Source organism: Neovison vison, chromosome 13 (assembly GCF_020171115.1).
Source record: "Neovison vison isolate M4711 chromosome 13, ASM_NN_V1, whole genome shotgun sequence".
In the NCBI taxonomy this organism is placed as follows: domain Eukaryota; kingdom Metazoa; phylum Chordata; class Mammalia; order Carnivora; family Mustelidae; genus Neogale; species Neogale vison.
In genome coordinates, this window is record NC_058103.1 from 110,185,150 (window position 1) to 110,203,955 (window position 18,806).

At 41.0% G+C, this 18,806-nt stretch overlaps 1 protein-coding gene across 2 annotated transcripts in view; it reads left to right on the top strand.

Annotated features, from left to right (window-relative positions):
• Window positions 1-13,699, top strand: part of NEDD4 (NEDD4 E3 ubiquitin protein ligase) — a 123,832-nt gene extending 110,133 nt beyond the window's left edge. For both annotated transcript variants that reach the window (XM_044231605.1, XM_044231604.1), the window contains 11 exons: window positions 1,137-1,366; window positions 2,102-2,223; window positions 2,311-2,381; window positions 3,488-3,583; window positions 3,909-3,982; window positions 4,269-4,329; window positions 6,692-6,751; window positions 6,834-6,941; window positions 7,557-7,653; window positions 10,074-10,146; window positions 10,679-13,699. In XM_044231605.1, the coding sequence (XP_044087540.1) occupies window positions 1,137-1,366; window positions 2,102-2,223; window positions 2,311-2,381; window positions 3,488-3,583; window positions 3,909-3,982; window positions 4,269-4,329; window positions 6,692-6,751; window positions 6,834-6,941; window positions 7,557-7,653; window positions 10,074-10,146; window positions 10,679-10,781 (1,095 nt within the window). In that variant the 3' untranslated portion in view covers window positions 10,782-13,699. The remainder of the gene's footprint in view (window positions 1-1,136; window positions 1,367-2,101; window positions 2,224-2,310; window positions 2,382-3,487; window positions 3,584-3,908; window positions 3,983-4,268; window positions 4,330-6,691; window positions 6,752-6,833; window positions 6,942-7,556; window positions 7,654-10,073; window positions 10,147-10,678) is intronic.
• The last annotated feature ends 5,107 nt before the right edge of the window (window positions 13,700-18,806 follow it).

Below are 18,806 nucleotides of genomic sequence, written 5' to 3' on the forward strand. Positions count from 1 at the left end.
AGTCTCAGGATTGGTAATATTTACATTTGTTTCTCATCCACACACTGGATTATAAACTCCTTGAGGGAGGAATCATATCTTAAACCACATTCTTACTCCCTTTTCTTCCCATCCCCATTACTGTAGCTCCCTAGCATGGAGCCTGAGCCAGAGCAGGTCCTGGTAAATGCTTGGCTGCCCGGGATGCCTCGTGTCTACAGTTGGTTTTCTCTGATCTTGGCTTTATTTATAATTACATAAGCAACAGAGGAAACTGCTTATATTGCTTATAAAAACTGTTTATGTTATCATGTTTCTGTAGGGCTTTCCATTTTCCCTAAATATACTAAGAATGCAATTGACATTTTTTTTCTTAGAAGGAACCCTCTCCTCTTTTGACGTGACAGAATTTTCTCTTACTGGTTTCCACTTGAACATTGCACACAAAGCACTCAAGAATAAAATATTCAGACATCTTTTATAAAATTGACGATATGATCTGTCTAAAAGCATAGTTATCTGCATTTGTCCCATAAGCAAAGGATGTGCAAAATAAATTGAGACAGCAGAGACTGAGAACTCAGACTTCCTTTATTTTTGTCTTCACTTTCTTCACTCATAAAATGAGATTATATTGGTCGTTTCTTCCTCGTGTTGTTATGGGGAGTAAATGAGTTAACCTATTAAAATGTTGGGAATAGTGCCTGATACAGTCTGTAAATGTTAGTGCCTATAAATGAGCGCAGCAGGATGGGCTCCAAGGAGGAAAGGTAGAGGTCAGAAAACCCCTGAACCCACAGGCAGACAAGAGAGCAGGCGCTGGTTGGACTGTTGGGCACAGGATGGTCTTCCCTGGAACTTAATCTGGAAAGGATTGTTCATGCATTGCCTTTGCGTGAACATTATTTCCACTATCAATAACTGCTTCTTCCAGTATAGAAATCAGAAGCCTATATTATTATATGATTAGAGAAAAGGCATGAATTCTTTTATGACATAGAGGAAATAATAGACAACATTCCTAGTTATGTTTTCCCCCGATAAAGGGTCTTGGGCACAGGGTAGAACACGATGGTTTTTGTGACTATCTGGAGAAATAAATTTGCCTTTATGTCGAATTGATTTAAACCTTAAGTCCCTCTTCTCTGGGTTTTCAGAATGACATTCCAAACAAATTTGAGATGAAACTTCGCCGTGCAACTGTCCTTGAGGACTCTTACAGGAGAATTATGGGTGTCAAGAGAGCAGATTTCCTCAAGGCTCGACTGTGGATCGAGTTTGATGGTGAAAAGGGATTGGATTACGGAGGAGTCGCCAGAGAATGGTTCTTCCTGATCTCAAAGGAAATGTTTAACCCTTATTATGGGTTGTTTGAATATTCTGCTACGTAAGTATTTTTACAATGACTACACACAGAAAGAAAAAGTCACCGTTTTGGAAAGTAACAAAGCTTCGTATGAAGCAAGGAAACTGTACATTCCAGTGTGCCAGAAAAGGGAGACGATAACTAATGTTGTTTCAAAAATAACCCTTAAAAAAATTGTGGTAAAATATGCGTAACATAAAATTTACCATTTTAGCCATTTGAAGCCAGCGGCATTCAGTACAATCACACTGTTGTGCAATTGCTCCCACCGTCCATCTCCAGAACTTTTTCTTCATCAACTGAAACAGTACTCATGAAACGCTAACTCCCGTCCTCCCTATCATTCACCGTTCTGCCTTCTGTCTCTGTGAATCTGACCATGCTAGGTACTTCATATCAGTAGAATCCTATAGGATTTTTCCTTTTGTAACAGACTTACTCCATTCGCATAATGTCCTCAAGGTTCCTCCATGGCACAGCAGATGTCAGAATTGTCTTCCTTTCTGAGGCCGAGTAATACCCCGTTGTGTAAAGGGACACCCCGTTTTGTATATCCATTCATCTGTTGTCAAACACCTGGGTTGTTTCTACCTTTCAGCAGAAATGACTGTTTTTAAAACCGTTAAATCCACTGTTCTCATGTGGTTCTAAGAGAAGTAAAAACTCTAGGAAGAGGGAGCTAATTTGTAATTTTGTCATATTAAAATTTTTATATGAAATGTGGAGAGGAGCATTTAAATGTGGTTGTCTTTACAGGGATAATTATACCCTACAGATAAATCCAAACTCCGGATTGTGTAATGAGGATCACCTCTCCTACTTCAAGTTTATTGGCCGGGTAGCTGGGATGGCGGTTTATCACGGCAAACTGTTGGATGGTTAGTATTAAGCATAAAACATTTTTAAAGTATGATCTTACTTCTTCCAATTGGTAATCATTTTCAATATGTTTGATTTTTTGAAAGGTTTTTTCATCCGCCCATTTTACAAGATGATGCTACACAAACCAATAACACTTCATGATATGGAATCAGTGGTATGTCTTTTTCACTTGCAATGTAGAGAAAGCACAATTTAAGAAGCAACTGGATATTTTAAAGTTAGAATTTGATGATGAAAAAAATGAACAAATGATAATGTTCCAAAATACAAATGGATATTTCCCCCAACATTCAAATACGAAAATTTTCTAACATCATAAAATTTTGAAAATTTTACAGTGGACATATGTGTATCCACCACCAAGATTCCATACCTGGGTTTCTTTCTGTACTTACTTTATTACCTACCTATCCATCAGCTCACTCATGTGTCCATCAATCCATCTTTTTTTTTATGCACTTCAAAGAATATTACAGATATCAGTAAACTTCTCCCTAATTACTTCAATGTGCTATCAACATTTGGATTGTGATCTTTTATGATGAATGGCATATGTTTTCAAAATGACCGTCCAAAAGCGAGGCCTTGTGGTTAGGCCACTACAAAGAAACGGAAACCTAAGAATTAAATCCTGGACTATGGCTTTGCTGTGTGAACTGAAAAGCCTCATGTGTTGTATGTACACATGGATTCCAAGCTCTCTTCCTGGGGACCAAGGACATTTCTTTATTCCTTTCTTGTGACGTTATCAAGGTGGACAGTATAATTCCTTATGAACCATAAGATTTCACAGTTATTTGAGTTGGTTAATGGAGGTTCTGTATTTAATTTGAGATTTTTCTTTAACTTGGGCCAGGTATAAATAACCACCTGCTCATAGCTACTTGAACATTTTATACCCAGTCTTAGCAGCCCGTACGAGAAAGGCTCTAGGTGCTCCTGGGCATCCGTGGGAGTTAGGATTCATCTGGAAACTACTTTAGTTGACCCTTCAACTGGATGCAAAATCTGTATACCTCCACTGCCTCTACACAGAGCTAGGTTTCCAAATTGTTGGGCAAGTCCCACTCCACTGATTTATGCACTTTTACTCACACTTACTAGTCATCCTGCTCTTTTTATAATGCTTGTGTGTATATAAGAAAGGATGTCCTATTACTTTTCATCTTTGGTCCAAGTGTTCAGACTCTAGCATATTTTCTTTGCAGGTTCAGGTGTCTTTTTGTGTACAGATTTTAAATATGCCATTTCCTCATCTAGGATAGTGAGTATTACAATTCGCTGAGATGGATTCTTGAAAATGATCCAACAGAATTGGACCTCAGGTTTGTCATAGATGAAGAGCTTTTTGGACAGGTTTGTAAACTTTAATTAATTAAAATGGTACGTAAATTGTGAAACAAACGTTCTAACTTTTTAGAAGTTAAATAATGCATATCCTCGACACATTTCTGTGCTCTATTTTTAAATTTATTTTCCAGTAACAAAAGCTGTCTCAGCAAGAATTTCTGCTTCCCTTGACATTTGACTCATTCCATGTTTATTTTAGTAAAACTAATATTTTAAATTTTCTTAGCTTGTGAATGGATTTAATTTAAAACACTGGGTTTCTGGTGTAACTATAATACATATATTTTTTTCTCACTAAAATAACATATCAAGATATCATGCTTAATTTTAGACACATCAACATGAGTTGAAAATTGGTGGATCAGAAATAGTTGTCACCAATAAGAACAAAAAGGAATATATTTAGTAAGTATTTTGTTAGTAAGTATTTTATTACGTTTAGTATATACTTCACTGGAAATAATTTTGTCGTTCTTTCTGGGAAGACTCTGTGTACCTCCTTTCTCTTTCTCCATAGCCAGAGTCTTAATGTTCTTTTTTCTCTTTCTGTAACAATGCCATATTACCCACTTATATTCACTTTTTGCCTGGGACTTACCTAGTCTTTATTTTTTGTTTCCAACTGGAATAAATAGACCTTAATTTTTTTCTTCACTCATGTGAAAAAGATGAATATTTTGTCTCTTTTTAGTCTTGTAATTCAGTGGCGATTTGTAAACCGAATCCAGAAGCAAATGGCCGCTTTTAAAGAGGTATTCATTTACTTTTGTTCATTCTTCTGTCATTTCAAAGTACAAGTCATATGTTTCAAGTATTGGGGTTCATCATATCTGAGAATTAATAAATGACTTGCTTTTTAAAACAACTTTTAATTATATATTTTTAAAAATTCGTTTATTTGTCACAGAGAGAGATGAAGAGAGAGCACAGGCGGGGAGAGCAGGAGGCAGGAGAAGTAGGCTTCCCACTGAGCAGGGAGCCTGATGTGGGGCTCGATCCCAGGACCCTGGGATCATGACCTGAGCCAAAGTCGGACACAACCTACTAAGCCACCCAGGCATCCCTATATTTTTATAGTAAAAAAATATTTAAGTGAATAAGTGTTCGCTGTTAAAACCCAGTCATCCACAAGGCCCATCCCGTTAATGTTGATGCTCCCCCTTCCCACCGGTCTCTGCTCCTCAGCTCTTCCCAGTCATGTCTCCTCCATCTTAAGTAACCTCAGCTGAACAAGGGTCCCCAGTGCCATAGGGAGAGCGGAATAGGCCATTTATTTTCCCACATGGGATCACACTATACATGCTGGTTTGTGACTTGGTTTCTTCTCTTATCGAATATTTATTGGAGGACTTTACACGTCAAGTTGCGTAACTGTCCTTCCATGTGGCTGCATTTTATTCATAATATAAACTCATAAGTTCTTTAAACTTCCCCCGTTGGTGGACATCTAGGCTATGGCCAGTTCACTCATTTCTTCTAAAATCTTCTGTTCAGTATTTATCACATACTTTTTCATTTATTCGGTATTGAGCACTTGCTACGGATCTGGTGCTATGCCAGGCAGAAAGACAGGAGTCCTGCTCTAGGGAGCAGAAAACCCAAAGAATGACATAGACAGAGGCAGGCGTGCAGTGCGTGGTAAGCACAGAGGAGAAATGGAAACCCGGGCAGGGAGAGGTATAGGAAGGGCTGGGGAAGGCCTGGAGGGACTGGCCGGCTACACGGAAGCGGGCAGTGCAGTTCCAAGTGCTGGAGGTCAAACTGAGCCGAAGGGTGAGCAGGACCAGATATTAAGAAGGACCTGTGTACTAAACTGGAAACAAAATGGAATTTGAGGTTTTTGCGGACGTCCAGTGAAGGGGAAAGAAGGTGACAATAATATACAAAGACTCAGTTTACATTTTAGTCAGATCATCCTGGAAATGGTGTGTAGTGAGTTAGTGGTGCACAAGACTAGCCGCTGGGCTGGGCCGGAAGGAGCTACAGCGATCCAGGTGAGGAAAGGTCAGGGCAGGAACGAAGGTGGTGGTGGTGGTGGTGGTGGTAAGACAGCTGTGTGTATCTGAGGGATTCAGCAGGGAGAGCTGTAGCTCCGGGTGCTTTAAGGGCTAGAGACCAGGGGGGGGGGGCAGCATGGATTTGGGGATCATCTGCCTGTGTGTACTGGAGACGTGGACTCGGTAAGAAGGGAAATTGGAAAGAGTGGTAAGGACGAGAGAGTGGATGACCACTGTGAAGATGTGGGCGCACCAACATGGAAGGAACAGACGGTAGAAAAGAAGACGTCAAAGGAAATCAGCCAATGTAGACAGAGACATGAGAGAGAAACCATCGGCAGCAGACGAAGTTTCAAGAACGGCCGTGTTGTCAGCAATCTCATAGTGCGGAGAAGACAGATGGGATACAGAACTAGACAGTGTTGATCAGAGTTCACCGCAAAGCTGTCTTTGCCTTTTTCCAGGACAGCTTGAAGGCAGCAAGGGCACCGAGGGCGGATGGGGGAGGGTGGGGGCAGAGGCAGGTTGGTAGGTGGGGTTTGGTCAGGAGTAATAATAGCCGTGAAGAGAAGAAAGACAGGTTTGCTTTTTTGTTTTGTTTTTAAGGTAGATAGGCTTAAACAAATGTAAATGTAGAAAGAGTGAGCTAGGAAAGAGAAGGAGGTTCAGCGACATGAGCCCCTTGGGGAAGCAGATGAAGCACAGAGAGAAAATGGCCCTTGACCCCACTGCTGTGGACAGGAGACCACAATGGACGTCACTGCCAACTGGTACTCGGGCATGCAGAAGGTTGAGGGAATTCCATCATCTCCTCTGTTTCTCTCTCAAGTAAAAGTTATCTGCTGCAAAGAAGAGATAACACAGAGGAGGGGGAAATGGCTGGGGAAATGTAGAGAAGTTTCAAAATGGCTGACTTGGGAATCAGTGGGAGAGAACAGATTACGGACACATACACGTTCTTGCTGATACTGAACTCTTGGTTGACCTAAGAACCCAAGACTGTGGTGGTAGGAATCTGTGTTCATGTGGGATTTCTCCAGCAGCCACCCAGAAGCTGACGTATAGGGCTGTTGAGAGCCGCTGCAAACCAGGTTTTTAAATATATTCTTTCCACTAGGGATTTTTTGAACTAATACCACAGGATCTCATCAAAATTTTCGATGAAAACGAACTAGAGGTAAGAAATACTCTTATTTTCAAACGGGATTTTTGTGCCCATAATTTTTCTTGTCTACAGTTTGACATTTCTTACTGTGTAGCTTCTTATGTGTGGCTTGGGAGATGTCGATGTGAATGACTGGAGAGAACACACGAAGTATAAGAACGGCTATAGTGTGAATCACCAAGTCATACAGTGGTTTTGGAAGGTAATTGAAAGCTTCTATGTCTGTAAATCCCTTTTCAACAGATTCGATCATACTTAACCATACTAGGACACTGCATAGAGATAAGACAAAAAGTAACGTTGTACTGTATATGTCTACCTTCTGCGTATGGCTCCAACCTCCATATGTATTTATAGATAAGTTACTGTTCAGAAAGTAGCAAATGGTGGGAACAGCCACAGTGGGCGCTCAGCCCCTTACCGATGTGGAAACTGTTGAAGAGAACTTGTAGTAACCTGTGGTGTGTTCCCTGGGACTCCTGCACGGCTCCTTAAATGCGACTTTCCATCTAATCAAGAAATGTGTATGTCACTCAATAATATCAGTAAATATAATTTTTAAAAAGCCATGAGTCATATCCAGGAAGATATTTTGGTCCCTTTATTAGGCTATGATCTCATTCCAGAAAACTTCAGAAATGAAGTTTTCAGGAACTTTGTAAGCCACCCAGAAACACAAATTTAACTCACAGACACATGTACACGTAGTAACTGATCATGAAAACTCAAACTAAATTCTGATATCGTATTTTTCAGGATAGTTCTGTTACTTTTTTCCCCCAGTGATATTCCTTAATGCTGCTTTTCTCTTACTCAGGCCGTTCTAATGATGGATTCAGAAAAAAGAATAAGATTACTTCAGTTTGTCACTGGCACCTCTCGAGTGCCCATGAATGGATTTGCTGAACTATATGGTAAGGTTTTCAACCATCATTTAAAAAATGGAGTGATGCCCCTTGTCTTTTCCATTGATGATTAGTTGTCAAGCCAAGCTTCTATCATTTAAACAAACACCAAGCTTAGTAAAAAAAAGAACTGACATTTTTAAATGATTGAATTAGATACGTGGAAGTAGGCCAGAATATATGTACATCTTGTAATTGGCTACCAGAGGAAAATACATGAAATGGCTTGAGTTACTTTCCATTCTTGAATTTTAAATATGATTCCCACTACATATCCCATCACAGAAAAAGCACTGTCAGTAGGATGATGATTTAGGGCAACAGGCAACATCCCACAGAATGTTAGTAAGTGTACAACAGAAAACAAAGAGTTCCATGGTAGAATACGTTTAGGACAAATACCAGACTAAACAAAATTGAGTAGATTTCTTTGAGACTTATTCAGAACCTTTACTATGAAAAAAAAAGGGGAGGGTCCAAAACTTATTTGATCATGGACTCTGTACACATATATGAGTGCACGTGTGTGTGTGTGTGTGTGTGTGTGTGTGTGGTATGCGAGACTGGTGACAAGATAGAGTCTTTCAATATTCAGAATAGTTACTATTAATGCAGTTTTCTATAAAGTGAAATTGGGCATATCCTAGCAAACTGTTTTCCAGTGGATATATCTCATAGCACTAGAGAGGTGTGTTTTGTTTAAAAAAAAAAAAAAAAGAAGAAGAAGAAGAAGAAAGGAAAAAAAAAACAAACCCTGCAGTTTCTGATGTAGATCCACTCAAATCAGTTAATATCTTGTACTGGAATGACATCTACTTGCTTTTCAAGCTACTACAAAGAACAAATCTTTCAGGGAAGGCACAGCTCAGGTTGGAGCCCCTCACAGCTTGGAGTCAGGAACTACCAGTCACAACGGTTGCCTCAGTAGCTGCTGAGCTGAATTTTTCACGCACAGAGAAAGCTGTTGCTGTCTGGTGGGATCGCTAGCCTTGTCAGTCTCCTTGGCAAACCTGCTCTTCTTAAGCTTCATGCATATTTTGCAGAATATGCAAAATATGTCAAGCAGCTGCCACCCCCCCCCCCGAGTCCCCACGCATAGTGAGAAAAATGAGACAGGAGCTCTGCCCTAACCCATGCACCCCTTCTTGACTAATTGAATTTCTTTGCATTTGTCTTTTCAGTGGTTTTCCATGACTTCCCCTTCCTTTCACTTCTCCTATATTTTAGCCAGTTACAGTAGGGAAAGTTCAAGGCAGGCCAGACAGCCCTTTCCATGTCTAGCTCCACATCCTTCTAAGCAGTCCAGGTCTACAGCCATCCACTGACTGCATGAATCATTTGGAATTTGGGGGAAATATCTCACACACGGAGCCAGAGATGGCAGTATTAGAATATACTTCAAATTCTTACGCATTTTCAAAACAAAGTTGTTTCAAAATGTTAATATTATAATACTGTATTATCTAGCCAATAAAAAGTGTGTAAGGTTTGTATCTGTTAACTTAAAGGAAGTTTTCATAGTGGATCATGTAGGTGAGTGAATCAAGAAGTGGTGAAACATATAATCCCAGATACGGGAAACAATGGCAAAAATACTGAAATTTTAACTGGGAGCATAATCGTGATGTGTGATGTGTGAAAAGTAATGCTTTTTGAGAAAACTGTAATATTGAGAATATCCAGGATATTTAGTGCTGCTTCTGGCAGTTACACTCCCACACATAATCAGATATGATTATAAGACTTGGGGAAAAGTATGGAAGGTTCTACATCAGGTTGTCAGTACTAATTACCGGGGTGGTTGGAGAATGTTGAGAATTGGGGCAAGGAAGAGGTAAGTGAAAACTCCAAAGGAAAAAAAAAAAAGCTTCTGAAAGTGTCTGTAATAAAAGAAAAATGTAGCATGGATAACATGATCTACGCATAAAATTCCATATATATGCACATGGACAAGATGATTCACAATAGAATACTTACTCAGATTTAATAGTGGACTGTGAGGTGATTTTTATACCCTTCAGTATATTTTTCTCTGTTGCTTTAATTTTCTTGCAGTGAGATTAGATAATCAGAAAAAAAATTAAGGCTATTTTCAGTGGGACTGAAGAAAGAAAGAAATTCCTCGTTTTCTCTGTGTACCTATGAAGGAAGTGGTCACAGGGAAACACAGGGCTAGGAAACAGCAGAAGCCCACTGGCGGAGTGAGAGGGTGGCCACAGATCAGCCGATGGAGAGGAACCTTCCATCTTGTGGCTGGCTAATGAAGCCATCAAGGACAGGACAGCCTTCATTTCTTTTGAGTTTAAAGCAACTAGATTGGTTCTCTGTATGTTTGAGATCTCCATTGAGTTCTACATTCGAAAAAATGAGTTGTGAAATCCTAGGGACTTCTATAAAAAGTAAATGGAAGGAACTCTTCTTCCTTACAGGCTCAAATGGACCACAGTCATTTACAGTTGAACAGTGGGGTACCCCGGAAAAGCTGCCAAGAGCCCACACATGGTAAGCAGTTTTTTCGACCCTTAGAGAACAAGTTTTCAGAGAGTGAAACTCCTCTAACAGAGTCTAGGTACAGAAGGTCTAGCCTGCTCTGTGTTGTATCAGTGACAGTCATGGAGGAGGGGGGGAGAGGAGGCAGAAACAGCAATGCAGGAGCAGGTGTGTCTTTGCTGGCAGGCCTGGACTCAAAATCCAGGTAGCTGAACCTGACTCATCTCAACTGTTGACCATGTGTTGCCCTCCATCACATGAAGGGGCCATCCCAAGAGAAGCTAGAACATTCCCTCTTGAAGGTTAAGATACCAGAGGACCCCAGGCATTTGGAAGTCAAGGTGGGAGTGAGGGGATCCCACCGAGAAGTCATGGGATGAGCCCATGCCTAGAGCCCAGTGCTGTTGCCTGCCTTCTCCGCTGGTGATATAATGCCTTCGAGAGATGTAGGCAGAGCACATCAGGAATAGCAGCGATCCTGTTGGCCACCGTGCCACTTGCTTTGTCAGTGTCTGTCATAACCAGGTTCTCTCTGTTCTTTCAGCTTCAACCGCTTGGATTTGCCGCCCTATGAATCATTCGAAGAATTATGGGATAAACTTCAGATGGCAATTGAGAACACTCAGGGCTTTGATGGCGTCGATTAGATTCCAAATAACAATCTAGAGTGTTTCACTGCCACTTTTGGATAAGCAAAATCTTGACTTAAAATTTTCCAGGGAACTACTAAAACTTGGCCTTTGTTTCCCACACTATCTGGGGGAAAATCACATAAAAGCATTGGAAGAAACAGTATGACAACCTTCCCGTTATTTCATTCACTTAAACAATATGTTGCATTTACACAGCTGTTTCTTTCCATCTTTAGAGTTCCCACTCTAGGATTTAAGTCCCATGTGCCTGAAATAGTGAGTTTTGTCCTTAATATTTACCTCTTTTACAGTATTTGCCAGGCAGTTCTTTCTTAAACTACTGAAATTGTAACTGTGAAATATTTGTGACAAGTGTCATGTGTGAAATGTTGGTTTTTGAGAAGGAAAACTGAAATTTGGAGAAGAATACTTTGATATTGATTAAACTACAATGTGTTTCTTGCTGCCTACAGCTATTTATTATTTTGTAGACCTGCCTATTGCACCTTACTGCCAAGATTTTTGGGAAAAAAACTTGGAAAGTGTGTTACCTATCTTTGTAGTCCACTGACTCACTTGCAAAAACAAACAAAAAAAACTTGTTTACTTCTTCATTTTTAAAAGTATTTGGCTTTTGTTAATATGTAGCTTTAGTAAACGAGGTGGTTTATAAGACATGTGAAGCGAATTCAGATTCACAAAGCGTGAAAAGTATTAATGTCTTCCTCTTGCCTGTATATCCTTTTGGTTCACTGGCATAGTCCTCTCTCCTTCCTGTTTAAGGTAAAAGAATTCCTTCTTCAGACATTACACTAAAGCTCTGCAGAGCAGTATTTCTATATATGCCTTGAGGAACTAAGTTAAATGTATAGTACTTGCCTTTACTAGTCATTCTTTACACTTGCACAATTATGTAGTAAATATATGTTTACAGGGTTTATTATGTTTACAGATTAAGCTAATTTCTGTAGTTGCATTTTTATATTTTTAGTATCTCTTTAGTAAAAAAAAAAAAACACCAAATAATTTGTTAAAAATAACCAAAGAGTAGTTATAATGTGTAATTTGTATTAAATTTATTACCATATTTCTTATGCTTTTTGAAAATACTGTTTACTATGAACACGATGTTTTACTATAAATCCAAAACTCTTTAGAAGAATGCTACAAGTAGAATCCTACTTGAACCAAATTGAAATACATAAAAATCACATGCAGGCATTCAGCAAATGTGTGCTGGATGCCTGCTGTGTGCCTAGCCCTGCACGAGGCCCTGGGGTAAGAGCTGTCAGCTTCAAAGAAATCTAGCTCAGTTCTCACCTCAAGGAACTTACGGTCTTTTAAATTAATTTGTAAACAATTGAAAGTAGGGGTAAGCAGAAAGAGGCAAAAGAAAAGGTGTCCCATGCACATACACAGATAAAGTGTGCCAAGACTTGTATTTATATGTTTCATGCATATATTAGAATGATGAAATAGAAAATGCTCTTGCAAAAAGTTAAAACTGTTTCTCAATACGGTGTCTTGGCGATTTAGGAATTATTGTAAATATATGTTATCAATCTTCTTATATACATGTGTATACTCAGAGAGTTGTAAAAAGTGCTTCTGGCTATTGGTTTAAGTTTGTGGGTGTAACACCATGGATGCCTATAGACACCTGCTAAAGATCTCAAGTGGGACAGCAGCAGAACCACTTTCCAAACACCACATCTCCAGCACAGCCAAGGGAAAGTAATTGACAGATGAGTGTACCTTGTGTTTTACCTTCACCTGTGTTAACCAGCATTCAGGAAAGGCCACCAGATACAGTACTAGTTTTATCACTTACCAACTGTTGAAACTGAAGCAACTTCCTTAACCTCTCTGGGCACCTGTTCTTTCACCTGTAAAACAAGAACAATCACACCCACCCTCGTTGTCAGGGAAGCTTGTTATAAGTTCCAGAGACACGCTTTGTAAAGTATGATAACAATCAGAAAATGCTTTGTGCTATCCATCAGATTTTGTCAAATCAGGTATGCACACTAGCTACACTCCCAAAGAGAATCTCTTTGTTTAAAAATAAATTGTCTGCTGATAGACAAAAAAAATAGGAACATCTCTGATATTGAAGATGTGTATGTGTGTGTGTGTTTGTGTGTGTGTTTATAGATACTATCAGAATTCATCTTCTCCACATCAGCAAAGTAATACTAATATGGGCCAATGCATTTTGAAATGTCCTCATTATAGAGAACTTAATGTGAAAACTGGTTTTGTTCGGACAGGATCGTAACCATGTAATTGTTTAAGTGTCATTTCTGTGAAATAGCAGAGCAGATTAGAGCTCAAGGCAAAATAAAGCTTTTTCAGCTGGCTGATACTCACTTGGATGATCCTGTGACTCAGAACAAGGTGTTAATGAAACCAGACACTCCCCCCAGCTCCCAGCCATAGACCGTCATCCCCTTCGTCTCCAGGTGTGGGCTGGTGGTCTGGATGGAGCCTGTATCAAGCCACACAGCCTCTCATCCCAGATAAAAAAGTGTCTTAAATGCACTTGACAGCTGGAGAGTAAATAGGGTCATTTTCATATAGCAAGGATGTTTTATTTTTCTAGAAATTATAAGCACATAATTTTAGCCTATATTTTCTCTGTAATCAAACAAACTGTAACATAGACATGAAATTGTAAAACAAATGCAATGCATCCTAACCCAAATTTAAATATTTGTTTTCATTTTTTTATTTATAATACTGAAATTATTCCACATAATTATCAAGTTAAACACAATTCGTTTTGATTATGTCATTTGACATTGTTCTTAAAAATCTTCTCATATGGTGAATATATATCAAGATTAATGTATCAAATTTATTGCATACTTTATAAAGTCATTTTCAAAAATCTTGATACTACAAATAAAGTTCTATTCTAATAAAAACAAAAATGGATTCGTTTTTATTTTTGTTTCTTAAAGGTTCTCTCTTTTTAAAGATTTATTTATTGTAGAGAGAGCATGGAGGCAGGGTGGGGGGTGGTGAGAGAGGGAAAGAGACTGAGAGGAGCCAGATGCAGGGCTCAATCTCAGAACCCCGAGATCATGACTTGAGCTAAAGCCCAGTGTCAGTTGCTTAACTGATTGTAACATCCAGGACCCCCATGCCGACTCATTTTTAAATAGAAATGTTTCTAGGCCTGTATTCTGGGTGATCTCTTCTGATCTGGTCCTTTGCAGCCATGTATGGAAGTCTCAAGACCATCTTGAATTTGTATCTAATGCATCGGCATGATTATTAAGCCATAATCCCAGATGATCTCTGCTTTACAAACAGGTCATATTCCAAACATCTGGTTGTTAGTGAAAGATCCAGAAGATAATATAATAACAAAGTTACAAATGAACTGGATTTCAGACTGGCTATTGCTCCATCAAGAGGCCAGCTTGTAGCCAAATCGTTATTTATAAACTTACTTCCTCTAAAGAAGGAGTTCCAAGTACTAATTCAGAAGTAAGTATCTTTTCCTCCTTCCTCTAGGCACCTGGAAGTTTCACAGTTAGAAGGGAATCCCAAACTAATTCAAGCCAGCCGCAGGAAGGTTCCAGCCCCCTGTTTATGTTAAAAATCCAGACCACAGTTTTTAATCCTTGGGAGTCAGCCCACTTACCTCTCCACTTATGCCCCTTCGGGGCAAACCAGCTCCACAGAAATGAGCCCACACCACACCTCCCTGACCAGGAAGCCCTTGCTTTGCAGGCCATCAGGGACAGATGCATTCCTCTTTTTTTTTTTTTAAGATTTTATTTATTTATTTGACAGAGATCACAAGTAGGCAGAGGCAGGCAGAGAAAGAGGGGGAAGCAGGCTCCCTGCTGAGCAGAGAGCGAGATGTGGGTCTTGATCCCAGGACCCTGAGATCATGACCTGAGCTGAAGGCAGAGGTTTTAACCCACTGAGCCACCCAGGCGCCCCTGGACACATTCCTCTTATAAAGGACATTCAACTGAATGTTTGAATCTCAGGGCCTTACTACAAATAAAAGGGCTCGAGTAGACTGGTGTGTATTTTTCTTGAAAGTTAAAGATTAACACTAAATTAGCTGCCTGTTTGTTTCTTCCAGACTCTTCATCTGCCAACCATCCTGTGCGGGCCCTCCATCTCACACCACTGCTTCGTTTCCAGGATGTGAATCTGACTAGGTTGCTCTGCAGAAGGACAGCTGAGAGCTCGCCAGGACCAGAAGCCTGAAGCCCAGCCGGGTGGCATGAAATGCAGGCTGTCCTCAGCTCAGTGTAAGAGCTCCACCTTCCCTCCCAGTCCACCCTGTGCTCCCCCAAACTAGCCCCCTGGCTCTCCAGCCCCTGCTGGCTGCAGCCTCTTCTGCACCTGGGCTCCTGGCATCCTTCACCACTGTCCCCCCCCACCCCACCCCCTGCCTCCCCCACCGCCACCCTGTGTGCACCTGAGAGTCTGTCCTTTCAGACCAGGGAAAGTTGCTGAGGCCCCAGTGTTGGATTTAACGCTAGCATGAATAGTGCTATGTTTGCATCGTTCCCTTCTACAGACTTCTGGGCAGCTTGAGGACAACCTATCTTGTGTACATTTTTTTAATACATGCATTTCCAAAAACAAATACCCGATGAATACAGTTTCTGTATACAACCCAGCCCCCATGTTCTGAGCACCGACAGTGTCCCTGGCCTCGTAGGACAATATGCAGGAAGCTCTGTATGGAGGGGGACATGGGGGACTACATAAATACACCACAGAGACCGAGCTTGATCGAGATCCTGCAGAGCATGGGGGGCTGCGGTAAACACTTGACGTGGATCCCATTGAATCTTCATAAAAACTCTGTGAGGCAGGTTTTATAGGCTCAAGAAGGACAAGCAATTCACCTGAGGCCACACAGCTTGTCAGTTCCATGGATTATGAACCACAACAAAATCAGGAAAGCTATGGGATCCAGCAAACAAACTGCCATGCTGTATTAGTTTCCCACTGCGGCGTAACAGATGACCACACACTTAGCACCTAAAATCAACACCCATTCGTTATCTCAACCCAATAGGTCAGGAAGTCCCCATCGGCTCAGCAGGGGCTCTCTGCTTAGGCTCCTCCAAGGCCAAAATCAAGGTACCACCCAGCGGGGTCCCTATATGTTTCCATGATCCCTCAGATTGTTTCCAGTATCCATTTCCTTGTGGCTATGGGTCTAAGATCCCCGTTTTCTCGCTGGCTGTCAGCTGGGGACCACTCTTAACTTCTAGATGCCACCTCCATCTTTAAGCCAGCAGTGAACTGTGTGTGGAATCCTCATGCTTGGGGTCCCCCTGATGTCCCTTTCTGCCACCAGGTGGAGAAAGCTCTCTACTTTTCAAGGCTCCCTTGAAGGAATGAAGCCCACCTGAATAATCTCCCCCTTTTGAAATGGACTGTGCCTGAGCATAGCACCGTCAGGGAGTGTGAGATCTGCCATTCCCATTGCGGGGACTGGACACCAAACACTTGGAGGATATTACTGGAAATGCTGCCTCCCATACAAGGTAAAGAATAGCCAAAGCTTATGGAGATACAGCTTGAAAAACACTGAAATATATCTGATTTTACAGGGCACAGTTTAGTTTCCCATTCACGACTGATGAAGTACCAGAGAGATAAACTGATACCAGTGTCCACTGGAAAGATTCAACTTTGGCCGCTGGAAATTCACAAATCAGTGTTCTCAGGTGAGACACTGGTTTCCTTTATTTTCAGTGGCATCAGGGTTGGACTGGCCTGAAATTAGATTCAGCTCATCCTGAAGAGCCTCCTTATTATATAAAGAGAAATAAAAATTCATAGTTGATTTGTCTGAAGGGCTGGTATTCCCAGTAAAATCATGTTCGGGATGTGAGGTAGGTACGAATGAGCCCGGAGCTAAGAAGGGAAGAAAGGTGTTCATAGTCCAGAGCGGCTGATCACAGGGGGGCTTTTGGTCTCTGGAGAGAAGGGCAGGGGCGTCTGCAGACTCCGTGGTAACCAAAATATCCTGTGCGGTCACCCACCTCTGGAGCACAGTTTTGTCCTCTTGGGAAGATAACCGTGAGTCTGCTCAATTCCAATTTACATTCTCCTCCGAAAAATAACCAATGATTACGAAGGCAAACCCCGTGCCTTCCTGAGAGTTGTTTTTCTTTAACATGCATATTTTATAAATGAGAAACTCGGGCTTATTCTCTCAAACTAAGGAGAGGTGATGAGCACAGTAAGCTAGGGATAATCTCAGTTTAAACAAATGGGATTTTCATTGACGCTAGACTTGAAAACATAGCCCAGATGAATGACTTTGTGAATACTCAGTTACTGGGACTTAGCCCAAGTGTAGCATAAATATTCTTCCAGACTCGATGACAGCGAACTAGCTTTTGTTTGGCCCTCCAAAGACATGTCCAAGTTCTCAGGGATGAATGTGTAGCAGCCAACTGGGTTTGCTTTCATAGGATTGCTGTTTATTGTAATGGCGTAATGCTTGTGAAGGCGTGTTGATGTGTGATTTTTTTTTTTTTTTGAAGGTCAAGCAAAGCTTTATTTCTTGATGTGTGATTTTTAAGCTAGGAGGAATTCATAATGTTTTATCCTTGTCTACTTCTTTAAAAAAAAAATGTGAGGAGCAGAGAAAGAAAGCTCTATGAACTCAGTCACTACTGGGACTCTAGAAATCTGTGCTATGGGACTCCATTTATATACCTGCCCCCTTGCCATCTGGGAACAATGCGAATTGGAATTTGGGATTTATCATCAAGACCTCAAATTGCCAATTTAAGCATTGCCTGGACAGGAAAAAGGGAACATGCATCACATACTACAAGCCTTTGGAAAGTATATTAAGACGTTTAAGAGCTCACCCAGAGCCAAGGTCTCATCTGGCGCTATCCAGTAGAAACATAATGCAGGTGATGTGTAATTTAAATTTTCTAGTAGCACATTTTAAAAAGTAAAAAGAGATAAGTGAGTTTGATTATAGTAATATATTTTATTTAACCCTATCTAGAGAGAGAAAAAGAGAGAGAGAATATTATCATTTCAGCAACAAGCAATATAAAATTGCTGGTGAAATATTTTTCATTTTGGGGGGCTAAGTCTTTGGAATGCAGTATGCATAACATGTGCATAACAGCAGATCTCCATTCAGACTGGCCACATTTCAAATAGCCGTATGTGGCTGCCGCTTTTCTACTGAACAGCACTGGAAGCAATGGGCCTAGATAATGCTTCCACACAACCTAAGGGAATTGAGAACCAGCTTGAAGTAGCTCACCCGGTAAGGTGCTAAATGTGCTCGTTTTCTCCAGGCAACTCCAGAGCCTTGGAAGAAGTTCCTCCAAGAGAGCTGAAGGCTGAAAACAAAGCAACATTCTAGACAGTTGCTCTGTGTCCATTCCCGATTTCATAGTTAGGAGCTTGAGGATGGCGGTCTGGTTGAAAGGGGAACTGTGTTCATGCTGTAAGTGCACTGTTTCCACTTTGCCAGGGATGACTTGGGAGAAATTTGATGGGGACTTTGGGGAAGGAGACTAAATCCCCACATCACACTCGAGACTGCTTTCTAGTGCTGACGTTATCCTCAGTGGTGCCCCATAGTGAAGGCCACGGAAGCTGGAGACAGAAGCAAATATACAGGAATCATGGGAAACCAGCATCCACGGTGAAGCCCTACATCTGAGATCTTAGAAGAGCCTCACCAAGACCGGGACGGAGAAGAGGGTGGTTTATCAGAAAGAAACAGCCAGAAAGTTGGGGGTGGCAATAAGATTAGACAACTGGGAGGGTCAGGCCACTGCAGACAAGGGAACTCCACGGGGTCACGGGGGGTCACCTGGGAAAGAACTCCTCTGACATTGCAGGGGAGGCAGAGACTGTGGGAGAGACATCTGTTTGTTTTTTCTGGTGCAAGGAGAAATAACAAAATGCGACCAGGAGGGCTAATAGGCTACAGATGGAGAACTTCTGGCTGAGAGCTCAGTCCAGCCAAAAGCTTTGAACTGGAACCAACCCTCTAATTTTCAGCAGCGC